The 23,607-nt window shown below is 40.4% G+C and overlaps 1 protein-coding gene and 1 pseudogene across 1 annotated transcript; one reads left to right on the top strand and one right to left on the bottom strand.

Annotated features, from left to right (window-relative positions):
• The first annotated feature begins 510 nt into the window (after window positions 1-510).
• Window positions 511-19,966, top strand: LOC125210030 (LEAF RUST 10 DISEASE-RESISTANCE LOCUS RECEPTOR-LIKE PROTEIN KINASE-like 2.5 pseudogene; annotated as a pseudogene).
• Window positions 19,963-22,213, bottom strand: LOC125210028 (uncharacterized). Its single transcript, XM_089066615.1, has 3 exons — window positions 21,755-22,213; window positions 20,537-21,532; window positions 19,963-20,436 (listed from the first exon to the last, which is right to left on the bottom strand). Exons 1-3 carry the CDS (start codon window positions 22,211-22,213, stop codon window positions 19,963-19,965), a joined length of 1,929 nt encoding a protein of 642 aa, XP_088922741.1.
• Window positions 22,214-23,607: the final 1,394 nt, after the last annotated feature.

Below are 23,607 nucleotides of genomic sequence, written 5' to 3' on the forward strand. Positions count from 1 at the left end.
AATAGATTGTATATCTAATTAAATTAGTTATAAGGATGAAGGTGAGATTACACTATTTACAAGCCAAGTTTTTGAAAGAGAAGGTAACTGAACAAGAGGTAAGTACTCCCTCCGTCCCTCATTAATTGTCCAGAGAATAGACAATAGCGAGAATCGAACGCTGACATGTTAGACATTCAAGAGACACACACACACAGAATAGGTGTTGCCGCCCGCATTGACAAATATTGCGTCCCTCCATGCAAAATAGTCTTGTTTTTCCATCTTTGATCGTCCACTAAAATTAGACTCTTGACTGTTTACGGTGTATTTAAAAATTAATAATGTCGATTGTCTTTGCAGGAAAGACCAGACGCCATATGTTCTTTTTCATAGGTATGTGCATGTTCTTAATTAAATCTTCTTTTTTCAATCATTCATACTTCACCTACTCTGTTTCCTTTATGTTTGATTGTTGTCAGCATACTTTTTCACTTTCATTATTCTCAGATTCCTTAAATTTAACAACTCTTTTGCTTGACAGGTGGTCTGACTATAGCCGCTCTTATATCCTGTGTGATGGCTTCATATGTCTTCACTCGAAGGAAGCGTGGAAAGGCAAAACAAGAGCAACAAAAAGACATCGAACACTTTCTGAAAAACAATGGAAATTCTGCACCGATTAGATACAAATACTCCAACATAAATAAAATGACAAACTCATTCAATGAAAACTTGGGGAAAGGAGGATTTGGCAATGTTTTCAAAGGACAGTTTCCCGATGGTCGTCCTGTGGCGGTGAAAGTCTTGAATGAATCAAATGGAGATGGGGAAGATTTCGTGAATGAGGTCGCCAGTATTAGCAGAACCTCCCACATTAATATCATCACGCTTTTGGGATTCTGCGTTGAAGGTTATAAAAGAGCTCTCGTTTATGATTTCATGCCTAATGTATCTCTTGAGAAGTTCATTGGCAATAGTGCATCCTCGTCTCAAGAATCTGGGTTGGGATGGGACAAATTGTTTGAGATCACTCTTGGGGTAGCTCGAGGGCTGGAATACTTGCACCAAGGCTGTAATACAAGGATTCTGCATTTGGACATAAAGCCTCAGAACATTCTTCTCGATAAGGATATGAATCCAAGGATTTCAGATTTCGGGCTTGCTAAATTGTGTCCAAACAGATCAAGCATAGTCTCTATGATGGGGACAAGAGGTACTATAGGATACATTGCCCCTGAAGTGATTTTTAGAAACTTGGGAGATGTCTCTTATAAGTCGGATGTGTATAGTTATGGGATGCTGGTTTTGGATATGGTTTGGGGAAGGACAACCGTTGATCGAAGAGATGTAGATTGTACTAGTGAAATATATTTCCCCACATATCTCTGCAAGCAGATTGAGATGAATGCTGAAAGAGATGGAGATCTTGCTGGAGCATTGGACGAAGAAGACGAAAGCCAACACGTGAAGAGAAATTTGATCATTGTTGGGCTGTGGTGCATTCAGACAAACCCTAGGGACTGACTGTCGATGACAAGGGTGTTAGAGATGTTGGAAGGGAAATTTGGGGCATTGGAGGTTCCACCTAAACCTTACCTAAATTCACCCCCTAGAGCAGCACCAACCTCTTCAACTTCTGAATCTTTATACTCCGTCCGTTCCCTCATAGTTGAGGCGGAACTTTTCAGCACGGAGTTTAAGAAATGAATGTTGAGTGTGTTAAATAAATAGATAAAAAAGTAAGAAAGAGAAAAAGGTAGAGAGAATAAAGTAAAAAGTGAATAAAGTAGAGAGAATAAAGTAAGAGAGAGTAAAGTAAGAGAGGGGAAAAAATTACTATAAATGGAAATGACTCAACTATGAGGGAACTTCCCGAAATGGAAAAATGACTCAACTATGAAGGAACGGAGGGAGTAGTATTTTTCTTGAATTTGTGTGGTAAGTTATGTTAACTTTTACTGTAGAAAGTGTGTTACTGTCTGTTTACATAGCAACAAGAATGTATCCTTGACCTCTATATATCTCTATCTTTTTATTGTAAAGTAAAGTGAAGATCTCTGGCTTTGACCGCTCCGCCAAACTACGTAAATAGATATTGCATCAAATCCGATTTGTATTGTTACTATGATTATGGTTTGTTTTTTTTGCCTTATCTCTTGTTATTTTAAATTATTACTCCTCCGTCCCAAGATAAGTGACTTGTATTCCTTTTTGAGATGTCCCACTATAAGTGACCTATTTCCATTTTTAGCAAAAAGTCATCTCCCTTATTTTATTCTCCACCTACTTTATTCTTTCTTCTATCCTCTACTTTTCCCTCTCTCATACTTTACTCTCTCCACTTTAACTTATTTAAATACCATTCTTTAAATCCCGTGCCCAAAAGAAGTAGGTCACTTATCTTGAGACGGAGGAAGTATTAATTATAGAGTAAATGTCAAAATTGATCCTAAACATATAACCAGAATACGAATTTGGTCTAAAATATTCGTTTTTTGAAAATCAGGTCCAAAACATTTGAAATCGTTATCGAAGTGGTCCTAAACATTCGAAATCATTGTCGAAGTGGTCCTTTTCCGTTAAAAACTAATGGTCAATGCCTAATTAATGATTTTTTAAACTTAATTTATATACTAATGCATAATTAATTAAACAAAATTAAATCGGAATCTATCTCTCTCTTCTTCTCTCCGACGCTCAGCGTCGCGTCTTTCTCTCTCTGCTCGCTCCTCCACAAATCATCGCCATCATGTGTTTCTCCGCATTGCTGCTGTCCGAGATTGAAACCGTCGCCGTCCACCATTGCCCTCTCTCAATTTTCTTTCTCGGCGGTCCGGCGTTGTTATCAGCGCCGATGCGGTCGCTGTTGCTGGAAGATGGTTTCACTTCCGTTGTCTCTGCCTGCTCGTTGTTTTGCTTCTCCATGACCTATTCGCCACTGCTCTTGCCTCGGTCCAACCCATTGTCATCCTCTCTCCGTCTTCCAGCTCAACCATCAATGCCCTCTCTTCTTTCCCTCCTTCTTAATCAATCTTATTCAAATTCATATCTTTCTCATAATCAAATTTATGTGTTTCTCCTTTTCGAAGCTTACTGACTTGAGGCGGCGGGTGCTAGGGCTGATTTGGGGGCCGAGATAGGCGGCAGCGGCGTAGATTTCTGGAGCAGAGGACTCTATTTTGATTTTTTTAAAAAAAAATTATTTTATGTTATTAAATTATTATGCATCATTATACTAATTAAATCAAAAAATTATTAATTGGGTGCTGACCATCAGAAATTATGCATTAGTATATAAATTAAGTTTAAAAAATCATTAATTAGGCGTTGACCATTAGCTTTTAACGAAAAAGGATCACTTCGACAATGATTTCAAATGTTTAGGACCACTTCAATAACGACTTCAAATATTTTGGACCAAATTCATATTCTGGCTATATGTTTAGAACCAATTTTTACATTTCCTATTAATTACATATTGAAATTTTTGGTTTGACATAGTTAAATACATATTGCACGATATTGACTAAAAAATTATATGTATATTTTATGTTCATGATTGCTTATATCAATTTCGTAAACTTTTATAGTTAGTAGAAAAGTTTAGTGAAAGAAAAGTCCACCGGAAACTATAGTTTCTGATTTTTGATTGGTTTAGATTTAGAAAATTCTTTACCCAATATAGTCGACGGTCTGCCACTGACACATTGATTTCCAAGTCAAAATGGTCTATTCTCCCACTAGGGATGTCAATCGGTCAGCCCATCGGGTTTTGGGCCAATCCTATTCGAGTTGCAAGTCAATCGGGTGCGGGCTAATCGGGCTGTGATTTTTTCGGGTTATAAAAGTTTAATCCTAACCCTAAAAGCTCGGGTTTCGGGCTAGCCCAGCGGGCTAATCGAGTTGCTACCGATAAAATTAACATGCGTTCAATCCAATAAATAAAGGTAAAATTAGTTATATTTATAAAATGAAAATTTTTAATTATAATAAATTCGAGATATATGCTAAACTCAAACATAAACATGATCAAATACTAATATTTGAGATTTATGCAAAATAAAACATAAACATCAAGAAAAATGGCATCCCATGTTTTAACAGATCCTGACCCCATGCTGTCGTACCAGTCTCTAGCATCATCTCTCAAGGAAAATGGGAATAGCCTTAGTCTGATTTGTTCATCTCTCACCCCATTAAGCTTCATCGTGTTACTGATTTGAATAAACTTAGTGAGATGCTTGTTGGGATCTTCATTGGCCTTCCCCGCAAAAGCATTAGCCTCAGCCATATTAAGCAATCCTCTCTTGAGCTCAAAATGATTGGCATCGATCCCATCGTTTCCAATTGGTGGGTTCTCTACCTCTCTGTAAACGTACATGTTTTGCACTGGCACTGTGGCTCGTTGTTCCTCTTTTTCTTTCAGCTGTTTCATCACATCTGCAAGTTGTTATTGGAGTTGTTGGACTACCGGATCTGGATGTGGTGTATAACACTCTTCGTTGTCTGTCATTGCTATTGCAACAGGAGTAGGCGGTTCTCTCTTAAGAGGCGAAAGTGATCGCCCTTGGTTGAGCCTTCTCTGAGCGTTCCTCCTTCGGTTGGATGCTTCGATCTCAGGATCGAATAACTCTAATGGTTGCCCCTTAAAGCGAGTGAGCATACAACCTGAAAAAAAAAACACAAAAGTGAGAATAACTCAAAAAGAAAAGAAAAAAAAAATAAAGCAAGTAAAATCTAGATTAGTAATCTTAATTTTTATCACGATATTAGGCTATAGTAACACAAAATTGTCCCCGACAACGGCGCCAAAAACTTGACTCAACTTATCTTTAACACAAGTATACCCGCAAGTGTACAGGGCTAATGTAGCAAATAGTAAGCAAAGAGTATCGTATCCACAGAGACAATGAGTGTCAACCTAATTACCACAAACCAACCTCAACTACTATCTAGATGAATCGGAAAGTTTTGGTTTTTCTAAATCTACTTAAAAACAAGGTAAAATCAATTAAAAACAACTAGAGAACTGAAAGCAAATAAGAAAACGGATGTAGATCAAGGATGAGAAGGGTAGAATCCTACGAGATCGATAACAACTATCCTATGCTCAACTAACTTCCTAACTATGCCAACAAAAGGTCTCAAGGATTATTAAGCTATCACTAAGGTAAAACTATATCTTTTCTCAAAGCATATAATTTGTAGATTGCTACCTAGAACCCAAGTGTCCTTCCTAGAACTAAGGTAACAACTCCTAAAAGCTCCTAAGATACTTAGCTTCATTCAAAGGCTCAAATCTGTCGATTATATTGGCAAAGACGTCAACTTCTCTTCTTTCAAATTAAACTACTCATCTCCCGAGTATTGTAGTAAAATCCACATGCATTTATAAGGTGATCAGTCAAATAAATGTATAAGTACAAGAGAAGTCAAAATAACCACATGAGCTAAGGCATAGAAAACTGAAATCAATTAAACATAAGAATCATTGTATTTCCCCCGTAGAACTCTACGAAGGATTTAGTTACTCATGTTCAACACAAAAGTCAAAGAAATATTCAAAGAAATATTCAAAAAAACATTGTTTGAACAAAAATAAAACTAAAAGTAAAAACTCCTAGAATTGGATTGGGCGGATTGGAGGCTTCGTCTTCAATCTTTCGATGAATACTCGTCCTCTGCTCGTTCTACTCTTCTTCCTAGGTGAAAAAGTTGTATTTTTGGGGTAGGAGATGTGTAAGTTGTGTTTGGAGGCGTTTTCCTAGACATATATATAACTAGGGTTGACTTTGGGCCCGAAATAAACTGTCGGACGAAGCTGGCGGGTCGCCAGGTTGGGTGTGCGTCGAAGCTGGCGAGTCGACAGCTGCTGACGGCATTTTTCTCGTCTTTTGCTGGCGGGTCGCCAGGTTCGTTTGCATGCGAACCTGGCAGGTCGCCAGCTATGTCACTACTCTGCGCAGTCTTGGTAAAACGGCCATAACTTCTTCTACCAAACTCTGATTGAGACGTTTAAGATATCCACGCGAAGATATTTCGAAGACGAAGAGAATGGTATGCATTAAATACGAATCGGACTTCAAAATCTCCAGAAAAGCTGTCTCAAACATTGAGCAGCTGCACATCCACATGTTTTGTACATTTTTCTACACATTTTTCACAAAATGGTCAAAATACCAACATACTAGAGAAGTAGCTATAACCATGTCTCAAAGTACACAATATATGATCAAAAACAAGTAAAACTACTCTCTAAAACCATGTAAAATCCAAGTTAATCAACTCCCCCAAACTTAAACAATTGCTAGTCCTCTGCAATGAAGAAAAAGGATTAGAAGAAACTTGGATTCAAAAGAGTTTTAGACATCATCATCGTCTGAAATAATACGGAATAAAGGAGCATATCACAATACAAATTCCATCAAGTTAAGCCGTTGAATTCACTTTTACTACTAACTCGTATATCATCTTGAATTCATGCTCCACTCGGGATGTATATATGTGTGTATATTCACCTCACTCAAAGTGTATAAGATATCAAGTAACACTCAAATCAATAAAAACTGCATGGTTTACCATAGGCTTGCTGAAAGTACTTGTGTGTGTGTTCACGGTGCGCACAGAAGGAAATAAACAGGTTCCCTTGGTCCAGCAAATCCACTAGATCACGCGGTCTAGGAACTCGTTGGTCGTAGGAAATCCTGGTCGTCGGACACACATAGCACTTCTTTCAAAAACCCTCAACCACTTTACTAAACCTAGTATAGGGAAGTAGGGATCGATCCCACAGAGAAGGATGCGTAATAATCATGTTCAAAGATTTGGACTTGTTTTTGGTGTTGGCTGCTGCCACGCATTTTTCTTGGGTTGAGGAAAACAAATTAAAATTGACTTGGAGATTTTAAAACTTCTACACTAATAGCTAGACTTAGGCGAAATAACAAAAGAACGTTGAAAAGAAAATTAACTGCTCAATCACCAGATCTAAGAAAACTACTCTAATTACCTAGACCTAGGAAACAAACTGACTGTGGGGACCATGATTGAAAAAGCAGAGTACGGATGAAAAGTTGGCAGAATAACTAACTCGAGTACTAACTAACAGCGACATCACTTTCTTCAACCAAATTGCGTAAAAACTCAAAAGAAAATCAACATGAACGAAATCAGAGCAGAGCAAACTTAATCTAAATCAAATTGATGCATAACAATGAAGAACTGAGCGGATCTACAGATGCTAGACTAAGTAAAACAGGAAACAAGCAGAAAACTCAAATCCATCTAACAACTTCCTTTTCTTACTTCGGATCCAACCTCAGACGCTAAATCCACTCCGGATCCAAGCTTCCGACATAAACTCCAACCAACAGAAACACTTCATCACTTCAGATTTAAACAACAACCTCCAATCAGTCAATAAACCACAGATCTATCACCAAATTCCCAAATCGAGTACCACAACATCAAAATAAAACAGAGATCGACATAATACTTGTTAAAATAAACTCTCAGCAGCAAGATAACAAGTAACATTAACAGCCAAATCGACTCCCGAAAGTGAAGTTCGACCGCAAAAGTGCAAAACAACTGAAATTAAAAGAGATTGTATCTTCGTCCACACGCGGACGGTGTTGCAACTGAGACCTTCTAAAGAAATGAACCCTTCGTAACCCCGAACTATCCCAGATCTCCCATTCCCAAGTGTGTGTTATGTGTGTGAGCTAAAAGAGAGTGAAAAAGTGATATCTTGTGCGTTGCATGCTCTTCTATATATAGGCGTTGGAGTGGGCCCAGCGAGGTATAGATAGACTTTGTTGCCCTCAGCTACTGACTCCCTCCGTCACGCCTTCTTTTCCTTTGAATTCTGCTCACTTCACTCCATTCCTTTGCTAGACCGTTTCCTTCAGCATTCCCTCGATCTAGTGATTTTATCACACACCTGGCTCAGGAAACATGTTAGACCCAACAAATTGTAACGCTTTTCACCATATAACCGATGCATGAAATTAGCCTTATCACTTGCTCAATGTCTAACCTCTCCTCTACTTCGTGTGACAATAAATCTAGAGTCCGAAATATCTTTTATTTAGGTTATAATGTAGGCTCTTTGGTAAGGTGGGGTAATATTTGGCTAAAGTGACTAAATTCCAATACGATAAAATCCCAAGAAATCACAACAATCAGCTTTCAACTTCAACCATTCACCAAAACACTTCTCAACAATAACTAGACTTTGTCTAATTTCTTCCCAACTTCCAAAGACCTTGAATTATTTATATACTATATCTTTTCTTTTTTCTTTATTTTTTTTTCTTTCTTTTCTTTTCTCTTTTTTCTTCTAAGTACAACCAATTTCCAACTTGATAAGCTAAACACGACCAATTTCTTTCAACAACTAAACTCTCCAAATTCTTCTTTTCATAGCTCAACAATTCTAGAGTCTAGGATTCCCAACCCACTTGATTAGCTTGACAAAAGAAAAGGCAATAGGCTCAAACTTGGCTATCAAGGGTATTGTATAATAAGGTTAGTGTTTAGGTAAAAATGAGGGTAACAACGATGGCCTAACATCTTCCCCTATCTCTAAGGTCACTATGTAGACTCAATAAGACAAGGAGCAAGTTATAGAAACACATAGACAATTGATGATAAATCACACATGAAAGAATTAAAAGATCAAACCTCACTGGACAAATAGCATGAATCAAGGCAAACAAGCAATTCATTACTTATGCATCCTATTACTCAAACTCTCAAGTCAATGATAAAGTGATAGCTCAAAGTAGAAGGTTCTTTTATCATAGACGACTAGTCTTCACCCAAATTACTACCAAATTTTTCAATTCAATTTCAAAACCCAACCAATCAAAGTAAGCATTCAAAGAGTTCTAACAAAATAATTCTATCCTAAAACAAAATAAAGCAACAAAAGCAATAAGATACGTACCTCGTTAGTGTCCCTATCCACCATATCATCCCCCCAAACTTATTCAAAGCTAAGGAAAGAATAAGTTTAAAAACTTGGTGGAGAAGGGAGACTTACATGGTAAGCAAGCAACAAAAAAAAACACACCAAAAATAAAATGAAACGATAAAATTAAAAGTTACCTACTAGGGGTTACCTCCCCTACAGTGCCTTTGGTTATCGTCGTTGGTTCGACGTCCTCCATGAGCTGCATCATGTCACGCCATAAATGGTGGTGTTGGATTTTCTATCAATCTTGGAAGCATATGATCTAGCCAATCTCTTCTTCCACCAAGTAGTTTTCAAAGCTCCATCACAAATTTTGGTTTCCACTGTCACAATTCTTCCCCACTTTAAGAATTTTGTCCGCAAAATTTATTTCTTTCTAATTTAAATGTGCGCAATAAAATTGCTAACCCGTAAACAAATGTGGATAGTTCTTTCTCATCTTTTCCTCTGATTCCCACGTTGCTTCTTCGACTACATGATTTTGCCAAATAACTTTCACCATTGGAATATCTTTTCTTCGCAATTGTTTCATCTGGCGGTCCACTATATTGACAAGTTCTTCTATATAACTCAAATTTTCAAAAATCTGTATATCAGAATATTTCAGGACATGTGAAGGATCATATCGATAAAGCCGAATCCTACTGACGTAGAAAATATTATAAATCTGTGCCAACTCTGGAGGTAATGTTAACCTATACGCCAATGGTCCAATTCTTTCAACAATATCTCACGGTTCAATATGATGAGGACTCAACTTACCTTTTTGCTCGAATCGCATGACTCCTTTCTAAGGTGAAACTCACAAAAAGACCATATCAAGACTGAGATAGTAAATCGCGGATCTCTGTCAATATATAAGATACTAGAATACCATATAAGCGTTCCTGCAGATAATGATGTCAAATCTTCAAAGAAAAATAATGTCGCTAATAACAGATTTTGATCAGAATAAGAAACTTCATGTGCTTGCGATTATTACGACGCATAAGCAATAAACTTTCCATTAAGTCAAAAGATAACCAAATCCTGTTTCAGCGCATCACTATAAATAACATAATATCTTGTACCTTGAAATTGATCAAATAAGTCTTCTATTCTCGGTAATAGATATTTGTTCTTCATTGTCACTCGATTCGACTTCCAATAGTATATATAATGTCGCAGTGTATCATCTTTCTTCTTCAAAAATAATATTGGTGCTCTTCAAGGTAAAACATTAAGTCATACCCATCTCTAACAACTCTCGTAACTGTTTCTTCAACTCTTGGAACTCTAATGAAGACTGATAAGGCTAATTTCATGCATCGGTATGCGCAAAAAAAATGTTATAATTTGTTGGGTCTAACACGTTTCCTAAGCCAGGTGTGTGAAGAAAAGCGCTAGATCAAGGAAGTAAGGAAGGAGATGGTCTAGCAAGAGAAAGGAGACGAAATGAGCAGGAATTACGAGGAAATTGGCGTGAGAAAACTGGGGAGGCGAAGAAAAAAAAAGATGACACAGAGGATCTCATGGAGATTTTCAGCAAGTTGGAAATCAACTTGCCATTCTTGCAAGCCTTGAAAATGCCCACCTTCAGTAAGTTCATCAAGGAGTTTATTGCAGGGAAAACCAAGCTAGATGGGAAGATTGTGATTGGAGAAACTGTGTCTGTTGTGATACAAAAAAGAAGGATGCCCTCAAAATGCACGGACCCAGGTATGTTTACATTACCCATTTCTTTAGGAGATATCAGGGTTGAGCATGCCATGTGTGATCTAGGGGCGTCAATAAATGTTTTGCCACTTTCAATCTATAAAAGGTTAACTGGGGTAAGAATGGTTGATACCAAGGTAGTGATCCAGCTAGCAGATAGAACTTGCATTTGCCCTGAAGGAGTGTTGGAAAATATTATAGTCAAAGTGCATGAGTTTCTATATCCTGCTGATTTTTACGTGATCAAGATGAATGATAATGAGTCTGCTGAGTCTAGTGGGGTACTTTTGGGGAGGCCATTTTTGCGTACGGCTAAGACCATTATCGATGTGTTTGATGGAACAATTTGCTTGGACTATAATGGGGAAAAATATACCTTTAGCATAGATGAGGGGATGAAAAGGCCTTTAGATGTTGAGAATCTCTATGCTATTGATGTTATTAACCCTTTAGTCCAAGAATATCTTGAGACAGAATTGATACAGGAATAGATCGACAACTCGGAGTTGAGCCATTCAATTGACAAAGAGGTTGTAGGGTGGTGTGCAGCAGTGAACACAGAGGAATTGACAGATGAAGAGCTCACAGAGGCCATTATGGAATTCTGCAGAAGCCCGGAATCAGCTAGGTCTAAGGGATCAGCTTATGTGGCCAGCTTGGAAAAATCTCCTAGGTCAGGGAAAGAGACCACCAGAAATTTCAGAAAAAAATCCCTTGCCCCAGGAGACGAATGGAACGAAAAAGGAGCTGAAAACACTCCCACCAGGTCTTAAGTACGCTTACTTGGAGGAGGACGAGACATTTCCAGTAATAGTCAACAGCAACTTGACCAAGGGACAAGAGAAGGAGTTGTTGGAGGTCATCAAAAGGAACAAGAAGGCAATAGGATGGACGCTCTCAGATTTAGTGGGAATAAGTCCAGAGCTTTGCATGCACCACATCCGTCTAGAAGAAAGTGCAAAGGCTCATCGAGATGCACAACGGAAGCTGAACCCAAACATGCGAGAGGAAGTCCTAAAGGAGGTATTGAAGTTGCTTGCTCTAGGGATCATTTACTCCATTCCTGACAGTGAGTGGGTCAGTCCTGTCCATATGGTGCCCAAGAAGTCTGGGATACAAGTTGTAAAAAATGAGAAGAATGAATTGGTACCCACCAGATTAGTAACATGGTGGAGGATGTGCATCGACTACAGGAAGTTGAATGAAGCCACAAAGAAGGATCATTTTCCTTTACCATTCATTGATCAGATGCTGGAGAGATTGGCAGGCAAACAGTATTTTTGTTTCCTTGACGGATACAGCGGATATTTCCAAATCTACGTTAATCCAGAGGATCAAGAGAAGACCACTTTTACGTGCCCTTTTGGTACATATGCATACCGAAGAATGCCATTTGGATTGTGTAATGCACCGGGGACTTTTCAACGATGTATGATGAGCATTTTTTCGGATCTGTTGGAAGTGTGCATTGAGATATTCATGGACGATTTCACCGTCTATGGGAACTCATTTGATGCTTGTTTAGCCAGCCTTGATCTAGTGTTACAGAGATGTCAGGAAAAGCATTTGGTGTTGAACTTCGAGAAGTGCCACTTCATGGTGACTGAAGGCATTGTCCTAGGTCACGTGGTTTCTGAGAGGGGTATCCAGGTAGACAAGGCAAAGGTGGATGTGATATCAAAATTACCATACCCTACGAATCAAAAAGAGGTGAGAGGTTTCCTAGACCATGCAGGGTTCTATAGGAGGTTCATAAAGGATTTTGCAAAAATCGCTCAACCCCTCACTCGGTTGTTACAAAATGATGTTGAATTCGTCTTTGACGAAGGATGCGAGAGGGCGTTCCAGTTGCTTAAGGACAGGTTAGTGTCAGCACCAATAATCAGGGCACCAGACTGGAACCATCCTTTCGAGATAATGTGTGATGCAAGCGATTTCGCCGTGGGAGCTGTCTTAGGAAAAAAATTGATGGAAAAAGCTATGTTATCTTTTATGCTTCCAAAATACTAAATCAAGCTCAGAAGAATTATGACACCACGGAGAAGGAAATGTTAGCCATCGTGTATGCCTTTGAAAAATTCCGACCCTACCTTCTTGGGTCAAGGGTTATAGTCTTCACGGATCACGCAGCAATAAAGTACTTACTGGCTAAGAAGGAGTCGAAGCCAAGGTTAATCTGTTGGGTGTTACTTTTACAAGAATTTGATTGGGAAGTACGAGATAAAAGAGGAACGGAGAATAGGGTAGCAGATCATTTGAGCAGAATCTTCCAAGGAGAAACAGAAGAGGCCATATTCGATGCCTTTCCCGAGGAACATTTGTACCTTTTGGAGAAATTTCCTAGACCACCTGACTGGGAAGCAATTTTGGCCTTGACCGGTCTAGGGGAATCGGATAAAGGGAAGCGCACGCTGAATGCAGAACCGTGGTTTGCTGATCTAGCCAACTACTTGGTCACGGGAGAAATGCCGATTTCAGAAGAAGTTTCCCGGGCCTAGAGGATGAAGATTAGAAGCGAATCCAAATTTTATTTTTGGGATGATCCTTACTTGTGGAAAATGTGCTCAGATCAAGTGATTAAGCGCTGCATTCCTGAATGGGAACAAAGAGATGTGTTAAATCATTGTCACGTGTTAGCATGTGGAGGCCACTTTGGGCCAAGGAAAACAGCGAGGAAGGTTCTCGACAGCGGATTTTATTGACCAACATTGAACAAGGATGCTTTCGAATTCTGCCAGTGTTGTGAGAGATGCCAACAGACAGGGGGAATTTCAAGGAGAGATGAGATGCCACTGATCCCAGTGATCGTGTGCGAAATTTTTGATGTGTGGGGAATGGACTTTATGGGACCGTTTCCGTCATCATGGTGGCAGTGGATTATGTATCTAAGTGGATAGAAGCTAAGGCCACCACAACTTGCGAATCGAAGGAGGTGGCAGAATTTCTCAGGGATAATATTTTCAATAGATACGGAGTTCCTAGAGCCATCATCTCAGACCAAGGAACACATTTCTGTAATCGCACCATCGAGGCTTTGATGAAGAAATATGATGTACACCATCGAGTGTCAACTCCTTACCATCCTCAGTTCTTTTCGTTTTTTTCAGATCTATACCGATGGATTCTACCAAGGGAACTGAGTATGACCCCACTTTGCTGGCCGAATTGACACAGAAGGTGGGAAGCATAGAGAAAGCGAAGGAGGTGTACGCCCTATTCGCCGCCAGTTTGATGCCGTCTGCGCTGACTGTACCGTCACTGCCAATTCCGGCGGATTCGGCCGCGACACCGGCAAATCTCTCTGCAATAAGATCGCAAGTCGCTGAACCACCGCATGCAAAGGCCGTCTCGCAATAACAGAGAAAGAGGAGGTTTTACACAGACAATCGGAGGACGGTGAACAGACGAATGACGAGACCTTGAAGGAGACAGAAGGTAATGTACCGGAGAACCCTAATCTTGAGGGTAGGGAAATGTGTGAGGGGGAAACCCCTATTGCTGATGAAATTCTTGAGGGGGGAACCCCTATTGCTGTTGAAATATGTGAGGGGGAAACCCCTGTTGTATTTGAAGATCGTGAGGGGGAAACCCCGGTTTCTGTTGAAATTGCTGAGGGGGAGACCCCTGTGTTTGAGAAGGCTGTTGAGGGGGAAACCCCTATGTTTGAAACAACTACTGAGGGGGAAACCCCTACTTTGGAGAGAATCACTGAGGGGGAAACCCCTATTCCAGGAGATGTCAGGGGGGAGAACCCCATCTATATCGAGGGGGCAACCCCGATGTTGGTTGAAGAGGGGGAAACCCCAGAAAAGCTGTTGGCGGAGTTAGATCTACATTCGACGGCGGTACCGGAGCCCGAGGAAGGGCTAAAACTGATCGTGGACCTGGTTGATGACCAGGAAGCAAGTGAGCCCAAGATTGATGAAAGGGCCGAAAGGAGGCGCACTAGGAGAAGCCTCCTTGACGAAGTCGATGACTTCATACCTGAAGCGACAGAGACAGAGGCGCGCTTGGCCAAGGAAAAGGCAAGAAAAGGAAAGGCACTGACGACTACATCTACCCGGTCAAGGAAAGCTCCCTCCGTCCAAGAGGTCGAGGAGACCCTTTCCCCTGTGACCGAGGAAACCCTTGTCGACGAGCACGAGGAGCCCATCCCTGAGCCCAGCTATAATTCTGAGGAGGTTGACGAAGAGCCGATTCCCGGACGCCCGGTAATTTGGCTGACTAAGAGTTTGCTGGAGGAGATGAGACAGTTTGATGACCAGAAAAGGATCGCGGTATACAAGGAGAGGTGTAGCGCAGGGAAGATGGCCAAGTCGGGGAAACAGTATAGCAAGAGGGAGCTCAAGATGATTGCATGTGACAAAGAATTCCGCGCCTATATCCAGGCAATAGGGTTTGAGTGGCTGTTGCAGCACAGCCAAGAGAGGGTACCCGTGGATCTAGCAAGGGAGTTTTTCTCCACTTTTCGTTTGAAGAATACCTTAGACCTGGACGAGGATTCCATCACATTCCGACTCTTCAATCAGGAGCACGAGTTGAGCATTAGGGAGTGGTCCCTACGGATAGGGTTGTTCACTAAGGAGGAAGATGAAGAGGGGGCTTGGAACGACAGGATGGTAGGGATGCCAAAGAACACACCTGGGTTCAAAGTCCAGACAACATGGGAACTGGTCACGCACTCTAAATCAGGGGCGTTTAAATCCAGCTACTCCAAAGCCTCTCACATCGAAGATCGGATCCTCCGCTTTGCTCAAACATTTATCAGTTACAATTTGATGGCAGTGCGAATTCAGCCCTCACTACTACCGATCTCTACTTCACATGGTGCATGGCGGAGGGTGTGAAGGTGCACCTCGGATATTGGATGGCGCAGGCGTGCCACCGGATGACGAGCAACCCAAGACGTCATATGTACACCTGCCACCTCATCGGCGCTTACCTCCAGAGGAATATAGAAATGAGAATTGCCAAGGCCGCCCCACTTGTAGTCATGTGCGACCCCCCAGAGGTGTTCAGTGTTGATTATTTCTTCAACAAGGGGCTGCTGCAGACTCAAGGCACCAAAACTCTCTTTTATTCATTAGGAGACAAGGTGAAGGCGGAGCCGGAGGAAGCCGAAGAGGCCATGCCAAGTGAAGAGATCGAGGAGCTGCGGAAGGAAGTCCAGGACATGAAAAAGGAGATGCAGATAATGCGGAAGGATATGATGAAGGAACTCGGTGGGATAAGGAACGAATTGATGGGAAATCGGGAGGCAGTGCAGACCCTGAGGGGAAATATTGCTGATTTGGCAGTAAAATGTGCCAAACAGAATGATAGGATGACGGAAGCGGTGGAGCTTTCAATGAAAATGTTGAAGTGGATGCAGCAGACGCTCCCCTTGACCCAGTTGAGGACAACTCCTGGGTCCAGCAGTGAAGTCAGGCAGCCCACTCAGAGCAGTCCCTCCGTCAAGCGACCACAGCAGTCGCTTCAGATGATCTCCCCGACCATTCCCGTGCAAGTTCCAGCCCCACCAAAATCAAAATTGATCGTGAGAAAGTCAGTACCGGAAATCCCAGAGCAGAAGGAAGAAGAGCTAGAGCAGCCAGCTAGGAAGAAGGTGAAAGCGACCCGCCCCGGAGTCCCACCCCAGTCTGGCTCCCGAGGGAGCCAGCCCCAGAAATAATCAAACATCTCTTGACCAAGTAACTTTTATTTTTTTTTCATTCTTTTCGTTTTTTTTTTATTGTCTACCTGTTATATATGTGTTTAACATTTGTTATATCTTCTCCCACTTAGCCCACTGCGTGGTCTAAGTGTGAGAAGTTTGTGTTTTCTGTTGTTTTATTTGTTTTCCTATGTTTTTTCTGTGTCTTTCTCCCACTTAGCCCATTGCTTGGTCTAAGTGTGAGAAGTTTTATGATTTTGGTCTTGCATTGATCTCTCTGTTCCCCCCTTCACGACGATGGCTTAGGGACAAGCTTGAGTGAAGTGGGAGGGGGAGAGGAGTCAATGCATTACCCGAATTGCATGTTAAGAGTCTGTTAGTTTTAAGTGTTGTCACATGAGCCACTGGATTTAATATGGCATGATCCCCTTAGTGAAAGTAATTGAAGATAGGAGGCATTTCAACTTAGAAGCTTTTTCCTTAAATGAGCCTAGTTAATTTGAATGAAGCAAGAATGACGGAGAATGCCTCTACTTACTTAGTTGTGAAGCCTTACTATATAGTGAGTTATAAACCTCAGATAACTTTGAGCTAACAAATGTTTAAGGGCCACCACTGAATGCTTAGGGAAGAAGAGCTATGAAGGAGAAAGAAAGAAAAAAAAAAAAAAAAAAAAGGGGGGAATTGGGTTATGGAGGTATAAGCTGGACGAAGTCCAGGGTAAGGCTGTATAAGCTGGACGAAGTCCAGAGGAAAGAAAAAATGGAGGAATAAGCTGGACAAAGTCCAGATGTTGAAAAAAAAATGAGAAAAAAGAGAGGAGGAATAAGCTGGACGAAGTCCAGAAGGGGGAATGGTCTAAAAAAGGAATAATAATAGCCTGACCCAGGAAGGAGAAAACTCTCATAACCCAACGCTTCAGTGGTGCAGCATTAACTTAAGAGAGAATCGATCCTAACATCCCTGGTGAGGAATGAGTGATCGAGTGAACCTAACAATTGGGTAAGTAGAAAGCTATCTTGACAAGCTGACAGATTGACTAGGTAAAGGAAGGGAAAGGGCCTATTTGGAGGAGTACAAACTATTGGAATGACCTTAATCTTGTGGGGACAGATGCCTAAAAAATTGAAACTAGCTCATGTATATATGTGTTTTGCGTGTTTGTGTGATTTTCTTATATTTCTTAGTTTTTCTTGTGTCTAGGTCTAAGAGTCGGTCAAGAGATAACCTCGCTTGAAATTTGCCTTATTCTTTTTCTTTTCTTGTCTTTATACTTGAGGACAAGTATGGTTTAAGTGGGAGCAGTTTGATAAGGCTAATTTCATGCATCGGTATGCGCAAAAAAATGTTATAATTTGTTGGGTCTAACACGTTTCCTAAGCCAGGTGTGTGAAGAAAAGCGCTAGATCAAGGAAGTAAGGAAGGAGATGGTCTAGCAAGAGAAAGGAGACGAAATGAGCAGGAATTACGAGGAAATTGGCGTGATAAAGGAAGTCTACAGCTGAGGGCAACAAAGTCATTATCGATACCTCGCTGGGCCCACTAAAACGCCTATAAATAGAGAGGAGCATGCAGCGCAATGGATATAGTTTTTCACTCTTCTTAGCTCATACAATTTTTACACACACTTGGGAATGGTTCTGGGGTAATCGTGATAGGGGGGGTATTTTCTAAAGATTTCGTGTTTGGTAACACCGTCCTAGTGAGGGCGAAGATACAATTGCTTTTAATTTCAGCTATTTTGCTAGTTTCCACCGTCGAACTTCACTTTTGGGAGTCGACTTTGATGTTGATGATGTTTAACTGCTTTTACGTTCATGGATCTGAGTTTAGCTGTTGAATTTCAAGTTATTTTGCTTAGATCTCTCTGCTGTTAGCGTAATTCTTAAATTGCTATGTCGATCTCTGTTTATTTCGTTATTGAGGTGTTTGGTGTGGAATTTGGTGACAGATCTGTGGTTGATTGAGTGTTCGGAGCTTGAATTTGTGAAATCTGACGTGATGGAGAATTTCTTCTGTTTGAAGTTCGTGTCGGACGCTTGGATCAGGAGTGGATTTAGCGTCTGAAGTTGGTTTTGGCGTGTGAAAGAAACAGTAGTTGATAGACTTGTTTTATTTCCTCTTGGTTTCTATTTTACTTCGTCTAGGGTATGCAGATCTGTTAATTTCTTCATTTATTATGCGTAGATTAGATTTCAAGTTAGTAGCTCTGTTCTTGATTTGCTTATGTGTTTTACTTAAGAAGTTTTATGCAGATTTGGTTGTAGAAGACGATGTCACTGTCAGTTAGTACGAGAGTTAGTTATTCTGCCACTTTCCAGTCGTACTATGCTTTTTAGATGTGATCCCACCGTAGAATTATCTCCTAGGTCTAGCTGTTAGGTTAAATTTCTTTCTAAGATTCCCAAGTCAAGTTAATTTTAATTTTCCTCAACCCAAGAAAATGCGTGGCAGCAGCCAACACCAAAAATACTCCCAAATCCTTAATTTCGAGTATTACACATCCTTCTCTGTGGGATCGATCCCTACTTCCCTATACTAGATTTAGTAAAGTGGTTGAGGGTTTTTGAAGCGGGAAAGTACTCGTGTGTCCGACGACCGGGATTCCGCACGACCTACGAGTTCCTAGACCAAGTGATCTAGTGGACTTGCTGGATCTGGGGAACCTGCCTTATTTGAATATCGCAACACTGCACACACACTACACACGTACCCATTCTCGTTCACTTCAAAGACGGTTGATAAATATTAATATAAATAAATGCAGTGCTCAATAGAGAAATATGTCTCCTGATAAGGTGAAAAATCCAGATAAATCTGCACTTCCAATAAATCAAAAAGCCGATCTAGATAATATAAGAAAACCTGGAACAATATATTGATTACCGTAGAATACCACTCGATCCCGTCTCGATGATTATATTACCATTTCTTTTACTTGACAAGCTACCTTGGTTCGATGAAGTGAAGACTAATCTATACCCATAATAATATCAAAACTTGTGTATGAACAAGAGAATCAATATCCACTGGCAGCTCAATTGAATTAACTCGCAATACATTCTCTAGAAAATCGTGTATATTGAAATAATTCCAGCTCATAATCAACAAACATAGTTCCTTGATTAAAGATAAAACCTTCTCTGTTTCTTATCACAATACACTTCTTTGCATATATATAGCATTGAGTTCTCTAGAAAAATCATCTGAACTGAATACCAGAGGTTGTATCATAGCTTGTGGGACTTTTTTCCACCAAGGGTAAGTATTGGTTCAAAGAATAGATACCCTACAATCAAAACCTTCTTCTGACATACAACTCATCTGATTGAACACATGTTCTAACCATTTCAACCATATCTCAGCCTCGGCCGGATCAGTAGTCTCATAAAGTCAACAATTCCATTTTTCGGTGCTGTTTAATGTTTCTACCTCTTTGACTCATCATTGGTCCATGTACCAATAATCCAAATATGATGCAGCATGTATATGAGATGTTTCAATTAATTGATGATGCAGGGCGGCTGACCCTTCTCTCCTCAGTGACATATGTTCCTGACAATACAAATGCAAATGAAACTTATAACCAAAACGTATCATATGATATACATGGATACTATTTCCCAACGGGATTCTATCCCCGCTCTGATACCACCTAAACTGTCACATCCACTTTGGGTGTATTTGCAGCTTTTGTTTTCTTATCATTCACTTTAGAATTTGGTACAGTCTCTTCTAAAGAAAGTGATTCTCCACATGAACCAAACATCCACCGCGGCAATGAAAAATCCCCCAATGTGGACTCAATTGCTTGTGTCTTTTGGACCTCTACAACATGCACAGCTTTGCACTCCATCTTCATAACAAGTTCCTCATCTTCACGACTCTTCATAGCATTATAGATAGACAAAATGTGTCGTTTGTTGCCCATACGAAGAGTGAGCTCTCCCTTTGCTATATCTATCAATGCTTTTCCCGTTGTTAGGAATGGGCGCCATAGGATAAGCGGCACATTCATGTCTTCCTCCATATCCAACACTACAAAATCGACGGGAAATATGAAGTCATGTACCTTCACCAGAACATCCTCAACAATTCCTTTAGGATAGGTGACTGATCTATCCGCCATCTGCAGTGTGATTGTAGTCGGCTTGAGAGTGTTGATCTTCATCTTTCTGGAAAAATGATAATGGCATCAAATTTATGCTCGCCCCCAGATCACACAGTGCCTTTGTCTGTCTGTCATTTCCAATGACGCATGAGATATTGAAACTCCCAGGATCTTTAAGCTTGGCAGATAGATTCTTTTGAAATATCACACTACAGTTTTCAGATATGTTCACCGTCTTATAATCAATCCACTTCTTCTTCTTGGAGAGCACATCTTTTAGGAACTTTGCATACGTAGGCATCTCTTGCAGAGCTTCCACCAATGGTATATTAATGTGCACCTTCCTAAAAATATCGACAAATTTGGAGAATTGCTCATCCAACTTCTTCTTCTTCATCGCAAATGGGAAGGGCACTCTAACTATCGTAGGAATGGAGGGAGGGGGCAGCTTTTCTAGCATTGTGTCTTTCTTGGTCCGAATGTCCACTTTATTCTTTCCCTTGGAATTCTCTTCTGCTCTGACATCTTCCTCTGGAGTACTCTTCTTTTCATCTACAGGCATGGAAGGTCCTTCATAGCTTTTACCACCTCTCAAGTGTATGGTCTTGCAGTCTTTGGGATTGTTTATGGTATGTGCTGGAAATTGCCCTGGCTGATGTTGGACACCTACAGCTTGAGAAATTTGACTAATCTGAGTATCAATGCTCTTCATATGCACATTCGAGCTTTTCACATCGTTTTCAACCTTCCCCAACCTTTGACTAGTGCTCTCCATGTACTTGTCAGTTTTCTCCATGTACTTGGTAGTCTGATTCATGAATGCTGCCAAGATATCTTCAGTAGTAGGCTTTTTCTGCTGTTCTACCAACCCATTAGACACTGTGAATCCTGGCGGTGGTTGCAGAGCATTGTTTGGATTCCCATATGAGAGATTGGGATGCACTTTGTTACCATAGTTGTTTAAGTTACCACCACCTTGGTTGGGGCGATAGTTGTTGAAGTTCATGTTATTCCCTCCTTGGTGCACATAGTTGACACCTTCAACTCCTCCTTGCAGTTCTGGTCCAGGTTGTCTCATCTCCATGATCCCCAAGTGAGTGGTCAAAAGATCTAGCTGCTGAGACAGTTTGTCTATTCTATCATCTTCTATAACAGAAGCCACCCTGTATGACTTATTTCTTTCATTATTCCATCCTTAATCGGTGGAAGCTACTCTCTCAATCACTTGCATGACATCATTCTCTCCTAATTGAAGGAGTGCTCCTCCTGCGCTCCAATTCAGTTCACGCATTGCATATGGAGTACACCCCCTGTAAAAATTTATGACTTGGTGTACCGGACTTAGACCATGCTTGGGGCATCTTTTCAGCAGTGTCTTGAATCTAGCCCATGCTTCTCGGATTGTCTCATGAGGTTTCATCTGGAATTGAATTATATCTGCTTGCCTCTTTAGAACTTCGCTGGGTGGGAAGTACTTCTCCAAAAATAAGTCTACCATGGCATCCCATGTTTTAACAGATCCTGACCCCATGCTGTCGTACCAGTCTCTAGCATCATCTCTCAAGGAAAATGGGAATAACCTTAGTTTGATTTGTTCATCTCTCACCCCATTAAGCTTCACCGTGTTACTGATTTGAATAAACTTAGTGAGATGCTTGTTGGGATCTTCATTGGCCTTCCCCGCAAAAGCATTAGCCTCAGCCATATTAAGCAATCCTGTCTTGAGCTCAAAATGATTGGCATCGATCCCATCGTTGCCAATTGGTGGGTTCTCTACCTCTCTGTAAACGTACATGTTTTGCACTGGCACTGTGGCTCGTTGTTCCTCTTTTTATTTCAGCTGTTTCACCACATCTGCAAGTTGTAATTGGAGTTGTTGGACTACCGGATCTGGATGTGGTGTATAACACTCTTCGTTGTCCGCCATTGCTATTGCAACAGGAGTAGGCGGTTCTCTCATAAGAGGCGAAAGTGATCGCCCTTGGTTGAGCCTTCTCTGAGCGTTCCTCCTTCGGTTGGATGCTTCGATCTCAGGATCGAATAACTCTAATGGTTGCCCCTTAAAGCGAGTGAGCATACAACCTGAAAAGAAAAACACAAAAGTGAGAATAACTCAAAAAGAAAAGAAAAAAAAATAAAGCAAGTAAAATCTAGATTAGTAATCTTAATTTTTATCACGATATTAGGCTATAGTAACACAAAATTGTCCCCGACAACGGCGCCAAAAACTTGACTCAACTTATTTTTAACACAAGTATACCCGCAAGTGTACGGAGCTAATGTAGCAAATAGTAAGCAAAGATTATCGTATCCACAGAGACAATGAGTGTCAACCTAATTACCACGAACCAACCTCAACTACTATCTAGATAAATCGGAAAGTTTTGGTTTTTCTAAATCTACTTAAAAGTAAGGTAAAATCAATTAAAAACAACTAGAGAACTAAAAGCAAATAAGAAAACGGATGTAGATCAAGGATTAGAAGGGTAGAATCCTACGAGATCGATAACAACTATCCTATGCTCAACTAACTTCCTAACTATGCCAACAAAAGGTCTCAGGGATTATTAATCTATCACTAAGGTAAAACTATATCTTTTCTCAAAGCATATAATTTGTAGATTGCTACCTAGAACCCAAGTGTCCTTCCTAGAACTAAGGTAACAACTCTTAGAAGCTCCTAAGATACTTAGCTTCATTCAAAGGCTCAAATCTGTCGATTATATTGGCAAAGACGTCAACTTCTCTTCTTTCAAATTAAACTACTCATCTCCCGAGTATTGTAGTAAAATCCACATGCATTTATAAGGTGATCAGTCAAATAAATGTATAAGCACAAGAGAAGTCAAAATAACCACATGAGCCAAGGCGTACAAAACGGAAATCAATTAAACATAAGAATCATTGTATCTCCCCCGTAGAACTCTACGAAGGATTTAGCTACTCATGTTCAACACAAAAGTCAAAGAAATATTCAAAGAAATATTCAAAAAACATTGTTTCAACAAGAATAAAACTAAAAGTAAAAACTCTTAGAATTGGATTGGGCGGATTGAAGGCTTCGTCTTCAATCTTTCGATGAATACTCGTCCTCTGCTCATTCTTCTCTTGTTCCTAGGTGAAAAATTGGTATTTTTGGGGTAGGAGGCATGTAAGTTGTGTTTGGAGGCGTTTCCTAGGCATATATAT

Source organism: Salvia hispanica, chromosome 3 (assembly GCF_029641045.1).
Source record: "Salvia hispanica isolate PSC_SH4W2 chromosome 3, Shi_PSC_v1, whole genome shotgun sequence".
Taxonomy (NCBI): domain Eukaryota; kingdom Viridiplantae; phylum Streptophyta; class Magnoliopsida; order Lamiales; family Lamiaceae; genus Salvia; species Salvia hispanica.